The sequence below is a fragment of the Callorhinus ursinus genome, unplaced genomic scaffold (assembly GCF_003265705.2).
Source record: "Callorhinus ursinus isolate GAN/ISIS: 27379988/994484 unplaced genomic scaffold, GSC_fseal_2.0 scaffold56, whole genome shotgun sequence".
NCBI lineage: Eukaryota > Metazoa > Chordata > Mammalia > Carnivora > Otariidae > Callorhinus > Callorhinus ursinus.
The window spans coordinates 7411630-7426568 of NW_027397118.1; the positions used below are offsets into that span (position 1 = coordinate 7411630).

Sequence of the window (14939 nt, forward strand, 5' to 3'; positions counted from 1 at the left end):
ACTCTATGCCAGCAAATTAGATAACCTGGAAGAAATGGATGCATTCCTAGAGATGTATCAACTACCAAAATTGAACCAGGAAGAAATAGAAAACCTGAACAGACCTATAACCACTAAGGAAATTGAAGCAGTCATCAAAAACCTCCCAACAAACAAAAGCCCAGGGCCAGATGGCTTCCCAAGGGAATTCTATCAGACATTTCAAGAAGAATTAATACCTATTCTCCTGAAAGTGTTCCAAAAAATAGAAATGGAAGGAAAGCTTCCAAACTCATTTTATGAGGCCACCATTCCATTGATCCCAAAACCAGACAAAGACCCCATCAAAAAGGAGAATTACAGACCAATATCCTTGATGAACATGGATGCAAAAATTCTCACGAAAATACTAGCCAATAGGATCCAACAGTACATTAAAAGGATTATTCACCACGACCAAGTGGGATTTATCCCTGGGCTGCAAGGTTGGTTCAACATCTGCAAATCAATCAACGTGATACAATATATTAACAAAAGAAAGAACAAGAATCATATGATCCTCTCAATAGATGCAGAGGAAGCATTGACAAAATACAGCATCCTTTCTTGATCAAAACTCTAGAGTATAGGGATAGAGGGTAACTACCTCAATATCATAAAAGCCATCTATGAAAAACCTACAGCAAATATCATTCTCAATGGGGAAAAACTGAGAGCTTTCCCCCTAAGGTCAGGAACACGGCAGGGATGTCCACTCTCACCACTGCTCTTCAACATAGTATTAGAAGTCCTAGCCACAGCAATCAGACAACAAAAAGAATTCAAAGGCATCCAAATCAGCAAGGAGGAAGTCAAACTCTCACTCTTGCAGATGATATGATACTTTATGTGGAAAATCCAAAAGACTCCACCCCAAAACTGCTAGAACTCATACAGGAATTCAGTAAACTGGCAGGCTATAAAATCAATGCACAGAAATCAGTGGCGTTTCTATATACCAACAACAAGACAGAATGAGAGAAATTAAGGAGTTGATTCCATTTACAATTGCACCCAAAACCATAAGATACCTAGGAATAAATCTAACCAAAGAGGCAAAGGATCTGTCCTCAGAAAACTCTAAAATACTCATGGAAGAAATTGAGGAAGACACAAAGAAATGGAAAAACGTTCCATGCTCATGGATTGGAAGAACCAACATTGTGAAGATGTCAGTGCTACCTAGAGCAATGTACACATTCAATGCAATCCCCATCAAAATACCATCCACTTTTTTCAAAGAAATGGGACAAATAGTCCTAAAATTTGTATGGAACCAGAAAAGACCCCGAATAGCCAGAGGAATACTGAAAAAGAAAAGCAAAGCTGGCAGCATCACAATTCCGGACTTCCAGCTCTTTTACAAAGCTGTCATCATCAAGACAGTATGGTACTAGCACAAAAACAGACACATAGATCAATGAAACAGAATAGAGAGCCCAGAAATGGACTCTCAACTCTATGGTCAACTAATCTTTGACAAAGCAGGAAAGATTGTCCAATGGCAAAAAGACAGTCTCTTCAACAAATGGTGTTGGGAAAATTGGACAGCCACATGCAGAAGAATGAAACTGGACTATTTCCTTACACCACACACAAAAATAGACTCCAAATGGTTGAAAGACCTAAACGTGAGACAGGAGTCCATCAATATCCTAAAGGAGAACACAGGCAGCAACCTCTTCGACCTCAGCCACAGCAACTTCTTCTTAGAAACATTGCGAAAGGCAAGGGAAGCAAAGGCAAAAATGAACTATTGGGATTTCATCAAGATAAAAAGCTTTTTTTTTTAAGATAAAAAGCTTTTGCATAGCAAAAGAAACAGACAACAAAACCAAAAGACAACAGACAGAATGGGAGAAAATATTTGCAAATGACATAACAGATAAAGGGCTAGTGTCCAAAATCTATAAAGAACTTATCAAACTCAACACCCAAAGAACAAATAATCCAATCAAGGAATTGGCAGAAGACATGAACAGACTTTTTTCCAAAGAAGCATCCAAATGGCCAACAGACCACATGAAAAAGTGCTCAACATCGCTCGGCATCAGGGAAATCCAAATCAAAACCTCAATGAGATACCACCTCACACCAGTCAGAATGGCTCAAATTAACAGGTCAGGAAACGACAGATGTTTGCGGGGATGTGGAGAAAGGGGAACCCTCCTACACTGTTGGTGGGAATGCAAACTGGTGCAGCCACTCTGGAAAACAGTATGGAGGTTCCTCAAAAAGTTGCAAATAGAGCTACCATACAATCCAGCAATTGCACTAGTGGGTATTTACCACAAAGATACAAATGTAGGGATCCGAAGGGGTACGTGCACCCCAAAGTTTATAGCAGCAATATCCACAATAGCCAAACTGTGGAAAGAGCCAAGATGTCCATCAGCAGATGAATGGATAAAGAGGTGGTATATATATACAATGGAATATTATGCACAGCCATCAAAAGGAATGAGATCTTGCCATTTGCAATGACGTGGACGGAACTGGAGGGTGTTATGCTGAGCAAATAAGTCAATCAGAGAAGACATGTATCCTGTGACCTCACTGATATGAGGAATTCTTAATCTCAGGAAACAAACTGAGGGTTGCTTGAGTGGGGCTGGGTGGGAGGGAGGGGGTGGCTGGGTGAGACATTGGGAAGGGTATGTGCTATGGTGAGTGCTGTGAATTGTGCAATACTGTTGAATCACAGGTCTGTACCTCTGAAACAAATAATGCAATATATGTTAAGAAAAAAAAAAAGAAGATAGCAGGAGGGGAAGAATGAAAGGGGGGGAAATTGGAGGGGGAGATGAACCATGAGAGATGATGGAATCTGAAAAACAAACTGAGGGTTCTAGAGGGGAGGGGTGTGGGGGGATGGGTTTGCCTGGTGATGGGTATTAAAGAGGGCACATTCTGCATGGAGCACTGGGTGTTATGCACAAACAATGAATCATGGAACACTACATCAAAAACTAATGATGTAATGTATGGTGATTAACATAACAATAAAAAATTTAAAGAGAAAGAGAAATAGAAAAAAAAATCCTCTGTGCTCTAACTATACACCACCCCCTCCTCCGAAATCCTGACAACCTCTGATCTTTCTCATTGTCTCCATAGTTTTGGCCTTTCCAGAATGTCATCTAGTTGCAAGTGCACACTGATTACTACGTGGGTGGGAGCAGGCTACGGAATGAGACGGGTGCATAGAAGCTCTCCTGCTGCTGACAGTATGATTCTAAAAGCTTGGTGTCCCTTGCTGGAGGGTCAATGGTCATACCAATGCTGGCCTCTGTTGGCTAGGCGTTGTCACACATAGAGTTGTAGAATTGTCCCAGGTTCCTTTTGAAATGGTGCTATCATCCTTATTTTACATATGAGAGATTGAAATCCTTGTGTGTTATGGTGAGAATTGTTATGGTTAAAATACCAAAGTTTCTGTAGTATCACATTGCATCCTGGAAATGTCATTGCACTCCCCCTCACCAAATGTTACTATGCACAGGTTCTGGGGTGGGCATTGGGCTTACAGTGGTGAATGAACAATACAGGTATGGTTCAGGCCATCATGGCCTTAGAGTCTATTCAGGAAGACTGTTGAGAAAACAGGCTGTTGTAACATAGTGTGCAAAATTACTCACTGGGTGGGGGCCCCTGGGATCCTAAGAACTTAATAGGCACCTAACCACAGCATGTGCGTGGTGGAGGGAAGGATGGGAGTCCAAGAAGACTTCCTGGAGGAAGGGACTTCTCTGCTATGATCTAAAGGATGAGTTGAAGCACTTTAGCCAGCTTAAATTAGGAAGCAGAGCTTCCTAATTGAAGAGAAGCAGAGCTTTCCTGGGGAACTGGAGTCCTGGAGGGCAGAGCTTCCTAACTGAAGAGAAGCAGAGCTTTCCTGGGGAACTGGAATTCTGGAGGGCAGGTGCTCAGAGGGTTAGAGCAGGGATTTTCATGGGTGTTCTCCGGAGGTGAGGACATCCATCATTCCTTGTAGACTGAATGCAAATTATGTTGACATTTCAATGTGGGGATGACAAGGTGGAGGCATTTCCCCACACCTCAAATAAAGCAGCTGGCTTGGTGGAACCAGAAAGCAGGAGAGGAATAGTCTACCTGAGGCCAGACACTCTTTACTAACTTTGCTATGGCCTCTAAGGTTCTGACTCTGCGCTCCTAGATTCTGGAAATATCCAGTGCTCAGGCTTCAAAGTGATAATTCCTATTTTATTTTTTTTCAAGTTTTTTTTTCATTAGAAAATATGCTTTGTATTTAAAATATGTTCCTTTTTGTAGTCCTTTTATGTCTTGATTGATTTTAAATTTGCCTTTGTAGTTCTAAATAATCGCAGTGAAGGACAAACCTTTCAGATAATTGGCTCAACTACAAACACAACAAATTGCAAAAACAGGTTATTTTGACACTTATGGGGCACCAGAAGCCCTTTCTCCATGTCCCCACCATCTGTTCCTAATCCTGAGTGATGGTGGGTTCTCACAAAGATGGCTTAGTCACACCACAGCTGAGCTGTACCCTGTTCCTGTGCACCTCTCTCCCTGCACCACACACCTCCTTGCCCCCCCGTGAGTACCCAGAGTCCTGGGGGCGAGGGTGACTGTGATCTCTTGAAGTGATCGTGACAGTTCTTGTTGCTTTTGCTTATGTATTTCACAAAAGATTCTGGAGAGAAGATGGAAGATAATTTAGAGGCAGAAAAAATGAGGAAACTCATCATCTGCCCCTCCCAACCTCACTGCCTCCCCCTCCTACCTTAGAGCCTAAACATAAATGTGAACAGTACTTGGTCAGCAGCATCCAGGTATTTGCAATGAGAGCTGCTATATGAGACACTTCGTGATTCTAATAATTACTATTTATTAATAATCAAAATGCAATTTCTGCCTTCCCCCTTCATTCCTTCCTTTGCTTTTGGCCTAATAGATATGATTAACTTCTATTTATGTCTTTTTCTTGTGTTACAGCTTGAGAAATACATAGGGAAATAAAGGGGTCAATTGGTCAGCAGCTCAGTGTCAGGAACCTTTAAGAAATGCTTTCTGTAAAGAGCATGGCTGTGCTGGGGCAGAGGGGTCAGGGAGCCCTGGGAGGTCTGGTCATGGTTTTGCTGTTAACTACTTGGGTGACCTTGAGCAGATTGCTGAGCAGCCTCCCTTTTTCTGGGCTTAAGTTTCCTCATCTGTAAAATGAATACACTAAACTTAGATGCTTTTGTTAAAGCCCTTCTAGTATGAAATGTTCTTTGATCTCCAAAGGGTCTCCTGTCTACTGCTTTTAGAGATCAAGTTAGGACACCACCTTCAAGAAGGGGCAGTCATGCTTAAATTCTACCCAAGACACCAAGTCATATGCAACCGCAGTGGAGTTGCTGTTACTAATCTTTGGCGATCCTGGAAAATGGTCCCATCTGTGGAAAACAATCAGAGCTAGTGTTAATGGAATGCTAATTAGGAGGCAGGAACTATACTATTCTGAGACTTTCAGTGTATTACCTCTTGTCTGTCTTTCTTTCTTCCTTCCTTCCTTTCTTCTTTCTTTCAAGATTTTATTTATTTATTTGACAGAGAGAGAGAGAGATCGCAAGTAGGCAGAGAGGCAGGCAGAGGGAGAGGGGGAAGCAGATTCCCCGCTGAGCAGGGAGCCCGATGCAGAGCTCCATCCCAGGACCCCGGGATCATGACCCGAGCCGAAGGCAGATGATTAACCAACTGAGCCACCCAGGCACCCCTCTTTCTTTCCTTTCTTTTTTTCTTTCTTTCTTCCTTTCTTTCTTTCTTTCTTTCTTTCTTTCTTTCTTTCTTTCTTTCTTTCTTTCTTTCTTTCTTTTTCTTTCTTTCTTTCTTTCTTTCTGAATCTGCTGCTTTCCTCTGTTTCCCTGTCACCTCTGAACTGGGCAGTCTGTATTGAAAGCTATTTAATGGAATCTTGGAATATTGGGATATCTTTCTTTCTTTCTGTCTTTCTTTCTTTCAACAGCTTTATTGAAATATAATTCACATAATCATAAAATTCACCCTTTTAATAAAGTTGCACAACTCAGAAGTTTTCAGTCTACTTGCAGAGGTGTGCAATCTTCACCACAACTCTGTGAAGTGTCGTTATCATCCCCATTTTACAAATGAGGACATTGAGACTCCAAGGGGCTAAATAACTTAAGCCCAAAGTCACACAGCAGTAGGTGGAGGAGTGGGGTAACCCTGGAACCCAGCAGACTGATTGTGGAGCTCATGCTTTTAACCATTGCTCTACGCTGCCTCCCCTGCACGCCCCTTAGGCTGGATCCAGCATGTCTTCAGAGCCTAAGGGTAACTGACATCATCCTCAAGTCCCAGAGCAAGGCCAGCAGCTCTCTGTTGATCTGGGTTGCTTTTGTCCCTGCAGGTTTCTGGCTCCCCCATGAGCTTCTTTGACACAACACCAACAGGCCAACTCCTGAACTGCTTTAAGGGGGACTTGGATGCGCTGGACCAGTTGTTGCCCATTGTTGCTGAAGAGTTCCTGCTCCTGTCTTTGATGGTGGTTGCCATCTTGTTGGCTGTCAGTGTGCTGTCTCCATACATCCTGCTGATGGGAGTCATATTAGTCACTATTTGCCTTATTTATTATTCGTAAGTGGGTTCTTTTTGCTTGTGAGCTGGGTTTGTGACTTGGGATACGAGGCTGGAATCTACATAGGAACTGGGTGGTCCCTGAGGTGGATGGTCCAGGTCACTCCCTCTCATCTTATTTTTTTTTTTAAAGATTTTATTTATTTAGTTGAGAGAGAGAGAGAGAGAGAGAAGAGCACGGGTGGGGGGAGGGGCAGAGAAAGAGCAAGAATCTCAAACAGATTCCATGCTGAATGTAGAGCCCGACACGGGGCTCGATCCCAGGATCCCATGATCATGATCTGAGCTGAAGGCAGACATTTAACCGATTGAGCCACCCAGGTGCCCCAACTCCCTCTCATTCTTGATGCAGGAAGTTTAAGAGGGCCATCAACACATTCAAGAGACTGGAGAACTACAGCCGCTCCCCTCTGTTCTCCCACATCCTCACCACTGTGCAGGGCCTGAGCTCCATCCATGTCTATGGAAAAATTGAAGACTTCATCAGCAAGTGAGTCCTGCTGTTGCCATCCGAGGACGATAGGGCTGTGGGGACGGTGGGAAGCAGGAAAGTAGGGAACTGAGCATCAGGGAACAGTGTCCTCTTCACATTGTTTTATTCCACTTATTTCTCTGAGGAAATGCTTATAGGAATAACAAATATAAGTGACATGGAAAATGTCTGTAAACCTTAAAGACCTATGGATGTTGCATACATGTATTAACATAATTATTAGTAAGAAGGATTGCTGGGCCAGCGCTTCTTGCATGTTTTTTTCTTTCACTTCCAAATAGGTATCTAATTTTAATAAAATACAAGGAATACATGGAATTTCCTTCACTATTCATACCTATAGATTTGCCTTCTAAATGTTTGTTGAAACCAACAAAAACATCCTATGATTGCTGCTGAGACTTCATTGTGTCATATGAACTTACCCATTTGTAAAGATCAGTCACACATGGTCTGCCCTGAACCATAAGATGTTCATAGTTTGGTGGCAGACAGGTGACATAGACACATATTTTTGTGATAATGCAGGGTTGAATATGACTGACAGCATAGGAAAAAAGCAGACAAAAGGCCATAAGAGTTCAGGAGGGAAAGAAGTGACCTGCAGCTGGGTGTGGGGTAAGGTGGCACCTAGCCAGGCTCGAAGCCTGGTAACACTTGAGCGTGGAAGACGGCGTGTGTTTGGTTAACTGGAATATTGGATGAACCACGGCACCAGCTCTCCCAGCAGCCCTGGGGAGCACTCAAGGATTGTGCAGATGCTGGGACTGAGGGCATCCTAGAGCAATGCATTCATTCACCTACAGCACCCACTGGGAAGGCAGCAGTGAACAAGACAGGCACAGCCCCCATCCCAAGGTGGATAGATACTGGGAAGGAGTTGCTTCCCTTTACTCACTCATAGATCCTGGCATTTATTCACTCTCATTGGCCCAGTTAGGGAACTTACCCCAACTGAAGACGAACCAATCATCAAGGCTGGAAGAGCCTGTGCTGAGAGGCCTAAGTTGGTCAGAGCCTACTCCAAGATCTGCGCTCAGGTCAACTCCAGGGCTGAGAAAGGGAAAGGGAGGAGGCCCCCAAAGAAAAGTCACGTTCCTTTGGTGGGAGTGGGGAGCTGGATGCTGGAGGAAGCAACCAGTGTCCATTCTCACAAAACTCTGGGTTAGACAAGCACATGTGGTTGTCCTTTCTTAGGTTTAAGAGGCTGAGTGATATACAGAATAACTACCTGCTGATGTTCCTGTCTTCCTCGAGATGGATCTCACTGAGGCTGGAGATCATGACCAACCTGCTGTCCTTCACTGTGGCCTTGTTCGTGGTTTTTGGCATCTCCTCTGCCTCCTATTCCTATAAAGCCATGGCTATCAGCCTCATCCTGCAGGTGAGGGAGGGGCTCTCAGACAGCAGGGTCTTCGCCTGAGGCCTGTGGCCAGACCCAGGGGGTTCATTTCATGGGACTTTGATAACACGTTGGGTTTTGGCCATTTGTGATCTTATGAGTCATGTGCTTGGTCTTCTGAATCTGCTGCTTTCCTCTGTTTCCCTGTCACCTCTGAACTGGGCAGTCTGTATTGAAAGCTATTTAATGGAATCTTGGAATATTGGGATTGCATAGAGTCCACAGGAAGCCGAGTCCAAATCTCTTATTGTGCAGATAGGGAAATTGAAACCAAGAGTTGGAAGGAGTTGTCTTAATGCACAGAGCATTAGAAGCAGAGCCAGAGTAAGAACATTGGCCTTCTGGTTTGCTGGCTGGTGTCTTTTCATTTTACTATTCATACCTGGATTCAGCTGTCAGACTTCTCTGAGTTATCTAAGGAGGCGTCCAGTCCCTCCCCTGGAACAGGTCTTCTCAGGCTTTAAAGTTCATGAGACTTGAAGCAGAATGCTTGGCCCCAGCCTCGCAGGCTTACTCGGTCTGGGCCCCTGTGTAGCCGACAGGACAACCATGTTCCAGAGCACAGCCTCGGGGACTCATAGTCAAGTACTAGTTGGGTGAGATCTGGGAATCTAATTTTAAAAACAGGTTCTCTAGGGGATTCTGATGTAGCAGTCTGCACACCTCCTGGCAAGAGTTCCCCTACGCCTGGCTTCCCGGGGCATGAGAGGGTCCAGCTGGCTGAAGTTCATGTCTATAGGGTCAGTTCTTTGCAAGGGTTAGCCATGGAGGGCTGTGAGGCCAGAGGCTGGCTCTGTAGCTATTTCAGAGAACCCTGGCTGCACAGTTCCAGGGCACCCCTCTCCCATGGGGTACTCATTAGCAGCCTTCTCTGCAGCTGTGTGGCTTTGTCTCTAACTGGCTTTGGATCTCTAGTGCCCCAGTGCTGAGGCATTCTTTTGGGTCTGCAAAGGGGTTCCATCTTGCCCCTTGTTGAGTCCCTGCAGCAGTCACATATTTGCATAAACATACAATCCTGTACACCCACAGCCATGTGTGCGTGTGCAGAGCCTTCTCAGGGCACACAGGCCATGTGGATGGCTATGCAGTGCTCACACTCACAGACAGCTGACCAGGGCGATAACATGGAATTCCCCAGGCACTTGCACTGAGCCAGCACCCTGCTAGGTGCTTGCTGTGCTTTGTTGCGTTGAATTCTCACCATGTTCCACAAGCTACAGTGAGGTGGTTAATTTGTGTGGTTCAGAATGTGGGTTCGAGCCAGGCTTTGCCCATCATTAGCAGTGTGACTTTGGGGAAGCCTCTTACCCTCCTTGTGCCTGGATTCCTCATTTTGTGAAAAAGAGATAAAAGTTCTAAGATTATAAATTTGTGAGGAATATGTGTAAGCATGAGGGTTAATGCATGTTAAACACCTAGAATAGTGCTTGGCCCAGAATAAATGCTAGGTAATTGTGAGCTGTTACTGTTCCTGGCTTACAGATAGGAGGCCAGAGTTTTGGAGTTCAGTAGCTTACCCTGGTTCCCATAGCTGGTGAGAGACAGGTTTGTCCTTGGTGCGTCACACTCATCTTCACTCTCTTCTTCTCTTTCTTCCTCTCTCTAACACACACACACACACACACACACACACACACACACACACACACGCATGTACCAGTTCAGAGTTGCCTCCAAGCCTTCCAAAACTCTGGGGACAGGCACCAAAGTGGTGTCATAGGGGACTTGGAGTCACTAAGGCCAGAAATCCCTCCTGGTTGCCGCGTGACATAGGCCAGAGGGGCAAAGATTGGGGCACAGGTGTCGTGTGCTGGCACAGGCAAGGGGGGGGGTGGGGGCTCATCTCCCCCAGGATACACTGTGCACATGAGACACCTCTCAAAGCTCTCCCCAGCTTGTTCCATCACAGGAAACTCAGGAGGAACTCTGCTGGAGGTCTGACTGCTTCAAAAAGACGCTGGGTTTATTTTGTCCTCTGTGTCTGCTGCCCTGCTGGAGTATCTCATCTCTATCCTGGGTATCCATGCCTCTTCCCCTCCCCCCAAGCCTCCCCTATCTACCTCTTACATTCTCACCAGAGTGATCTTCAATTACAGTTTTCCTCATGCCCCTCCTTTGTTTAGAGCCCTCAGAGATTCCCTGTCTCCCTATGCCAAACCTAGGCTATGGCCCCTGCCTTCAGGCCCCCCAAATCTGGCCCTATGACCCCAACATGCTTCTCTCCTCTGGTCACACTGGTGAGTCATTGACTTCTGCATGCACTCTCAATGCAATTCTGCTCAAGCTTTGGGAGGTGGGAATCACAATCCATGTTGCTTTGCAACCCTAAGAGGTATAAATAATAGAGATGCTTCTGGCTGCAAGCCAGCAAACCATAGAACCCATTCAAAATGGCCTTGGCAGTCTGGGGACTGGTGATGTATCCAGAAGGCTGAGGTGGGATTTTCTCTTGTTAATTTAGGGATGTAGCGTGAATCCATGACCATTTTATCTTTTGGCCCTGGCACCCACAATCTGACTTCATCGTCAGGATTGTCTACTCAAGGTCACAAAACGGCTGCTGCAGCCTCAAGCAACACATCCTCACCCAATACCCACCAAAGGTTGGAGAGGAGAGAACTCCTCTCCTGTGCCCCATTTTAAGAACAAGGAGTGGTTTCCTAGAATACTCCCATCCGACTCCTCCTCATGCTTCATTGGCCAGAATTTTATCATGGCTCACATCTAAATCCATCATTGACATGAGGAGTGGAGTTAACAGGATTGTTTTGAACTAGCCAAGGCTCCCTGGAGCACCAGGCTGCCAGATACCTGAGCATAATAGAGGATGCTAACAAGGAAGAAGGAAGAAGGCACCTCCTACTGACTAGGCAACCAGCCGTGTCTGCTACACTAACTGGAGGAAAGGCAGTTTCCCCCCATCTTTTCCCCCGTTAGTGTCATTTTATGATTGCTTCCACCCTCTCTGAGTTCTAAAGGGCCTTCCTTCCCCTTCCCATACTCTTGGCTCCAGTCATAGCCAAATGGTGCCCGAGACCCTGAATGTATCCTGCTATCTACTACTTCCAGAACTTTGTCCCCTCTTTAGGGAACACCCTTCTCTACCCATTTTTAACCTGCTAAATCCCACCTCTCCTTAAAAATGAAACTCCTGTGCCAACAGCTGCCCTAGTCCTTCCCTGTGGCCCTTGTCTGGGTGACCGTCGTGTGGGCCCTAAGGGTGGTCCACGTCACCTCCCATGGTGGAGCACACCTGTCTGTGCTGGCATTCTCTGTTGACCCGTCTGTCTCCCCCACCTGACTGGAAGCTCCCTGAGGGCAGTGCCTGGGCCCGTTGCACTTTGGGGCACAGATCCTGGCCCGGCACTGGCGTAGAGCCCTCAAGGAGTGTGTTGAATGAATGTATAATGAACTTCTGCCCAGCACCCTGTGCGTGGCCTGTTTGCCCACATCTTCGGCCAAGGGGATGGAAAGTGTAAAGGTTGGGGTCCCTGTCCCACCTCTGCCTCTGGGTTCCAGGTGATTCTGTGTATGTCATTTCCTCTTGGGTCTCAGTGTCCTCATCTGTGGTGCCTTCAATTTCTGAGAGTCCCTGAGACTCCTCTGAGCCTGGGTTTCCTTGAAGGCAAGGCCTGAAACAAGGACTTGGGTGTAGGCAGATTATTTGGGAGATGCTCCTAAGGAACAGGACTGAGGGAGCAAGAGAGTGAGGCAGGGAAGGAGGAACTGAATCATGGGCATGTGTCATTGATATTGCTGTCCTGGGTCACCAGCACTCAACTCTACTGAATAGTATAGGAAGCATATAGGATGCTCCCTGGATTGTCCCCCGAAGGTGAGGGACAGGAGCCTTTATCTGCTGGCTCCTTTCCCTATTAGTTGAGGGTTTTCCACAGGCTTTAACCCCCCTGTGTTTCAGGGCTGCAGCTGTGCATGGGTCGAGCGGGTTCCTGTGGTATGGGTAGAGGTTTTGTGCAGAAAGCAGAAAGACACACAGAGGGTACTTGAAGTGGGACGGTGCCAGTGGGGTCTTGTCCAGAACTGCCTACCACCACTGCAGCTAACCTCAGAAGTGGGCTTAGGGGGCACCAAAGGCATCTGCTCCATTCTTGTAGGGAAATTGTCTTGGTCTGAGAAGTCACTCAGGGGAGGATGGTAACCAGTGGTTTTAGGAACACTGAAATCCTCTGCACATCCCCCTCAGCTTCTTGACCTGAGGTGTCTTCTTCATTCCAGCTAGCGTCCAACTTTCAGGCCTCTGCCCGGATTGGTTCAGAGACAGAGGCGTACTTCACTGCTGCGGAGAGGATGCGTCAATACATGAAGGTGGGACGCAGATCTGGGTTTGTTGTGGGAGCTCTGGAGGGCTTTAAATCCACACCTGGGGCTCAGCTTCCATAGCCTCGGCATGCTCTGGCACCCCAGGCTCCCTGAGACTTTTTCAAGAGGCGAATGAGGCTCCTTCCTCCGCATTTTCCCTAGACCAGTGTGTGTCATTTCTCAGAAGCCTTTCCGTACCCACTGGCCCATGTTCATCACATTCCTCAGAGCATCCCTGGGTGTAGAGAGAATAATCTGCCCTTTTTAGAAATGAGAGTTTTGCCCAAGTATAAAAATAATAATAATGACAAGAATAATTGGTATTATTATTGCTTCTCTTTGTGTCAGAATAGTTAAGAGCGTAGGTTTTAGAGCCAGATCAACTGGGTTCAAGTCCAAGCTTTGCTACTTGAGTCAGCTGTGTAACCTGGGGACAGATCATAGTATCTACTTCATTGGGTTATTACAAAGATTGAATAATATAATATGTAAAGCACTTAGCACAGTACCTGACCCACAGTAAAGGCTCAATATTTTTTATATATCGATTATCTTATGGAATCACAAAACAATTTCATAAGGTTGATTGAATTATTATCCCCATTTTCCAGAAGAGGAAACAGAGGCTTGGCTAAGCTTCAGATTACACAGCTGGGGTTTGGCAGAGCCCTTTGAAGCCAGTTCTCCTGCCCCTGTTAACAGGAGCAGAATTTGTGAATCCTAGAGCTTTGATTTAATACTGAGGGACACTGGCGCAGCCACACCCACGGCGAAGAGCTGTGACTTGCCGTCAGGTGACCACGCTTCTTCTCCATCATTCGGGCCTCAGGACGTACCCAGCTGTGCTTGGTTCGGTAGTGGGCTTGGAGTCAGGCAGCCCTGGTCTGAGTTCCCATCTGCTATGTGATCTTGAGCAAGTGCTTTAACCTGTTTGATTCTCCATTTCCTTATGTGTGAAATGCATCTGAAGTTCCCTACCTCGTCAATGAGGACAGAGGGAAGGGAAATCTGCACAAGGCATCTGAGCCCCCATAAAACATGCCCCGCAGGGGTCAGCTAGCTCTGCTACCTTTATTGTCACTGTTCTGGATTCTGTTTCTTTAGAACCCATACAATAAATTAGGAAAAGTTCTCTGCATTAATAACAAGGGGGCTAGCTTTATGGTTTCTCACCCTTTGGGATAAAATTATGTGTATGTCAGTTGAGTGGGGGTGGGATATTCCCCCTGGGGGCGTTCCTCTGAATGTCCTAGTGTGGGACAGGCTGGGGTGAGTCACACACCCAAAAGCTGGAGGCCAGTGGGTCAGCAGGAGATGAGCAGAGATTAATGATAACTATTGATTTTTTTTCTCTCTTCAAAAATTAGATGTGTGTCCCTGAGTCTCCTTTACACATCGAAGGCACGAGCTGTCCCCCTGGGTGGCCACAGCATGGAGAAATCACATTCCAGGATTATCACATGAAATATAGGGACAACACACCCATTATCCTCAATGACATCAACCTGACAATTCATGGCCATGAAATGGTGGGCATTGTGGGAAGGACAGGCTCTGGTGAGTGGAGTGTCTTGGGCATCCCCTGTCCTCAACTCTGCCCTGTGGGCGTTGGGCCTATTTCAGGGTATGTGTTTACTCAGTGACCCCACAGATGTTTATTGGGCCCTCACTCTGTGCCAGACACTGGTGAACAAAACCCCAAGTCCCTGCTATCACGGGATCCCACTGGAGGAGATAGGTGTTAAGTGATCAAATCAGGAGACACATAGGGTCATTACAGGTCATGATGAATGTCACGGAGGAAATAAAAGGGTGCCGTTAACAGAGTAATGGGGTTGGCAGGTCTTTGAGCTTTGGTGGTCTGGGCTCTGAGGCCGGCATTTGAGCTGAGACCTGAAGGATGAACAGGGTGCAGGGGAGGTGTGCTTCAAGCACGGGGCAGTGCAGGGCTCTTTGAGGACAGGAGCAGGGCCAGGAGTGAAATCTGGGTTCTGCTTCTCCTTCCTCCCCACCCTTCCTAGACTTCTTATCAGCCTCTTTGCCCTCTCTTTTTTGACCTCTTTCCCTCCCTTCCTCTCCTAT

General features: G+C 46.2%; 1 protein-coding gene across 2 annotated transcripts in view; it reads left to right on the forward strand.

Annotated features, from left to right (window-relative positions):
- The window catches only part of ABCC11 (ATP binding cassette subfamily C member 11), a 75120-nt gene that overhangs the window by 51129 nt on the left and 9052 nt on the right, over nt 1-14939 (forward strand). For both annotated transcript variants that reach the window (XM_025852355.2, XM_073884380.1), the window contains 5 exons: nt 6416-6642; nt 6995-7132; nt 8333-8519; nt 12774-12863; nt 14225-14414. In XM_025852355.2, the coding sequence (XP_025708140.1) occupies nt 6416-6642; nt 6995-7132; nt 8333-8519; nt 12774-12863; nt 14225-14414 (832 nt within the window). The remainder of the gene's footprint in view (nt 1-6415; nt 6643-6994; nt 7133-8332; nt 8520-12773; nt 12864-14224; nt 14415-14939) is intronic.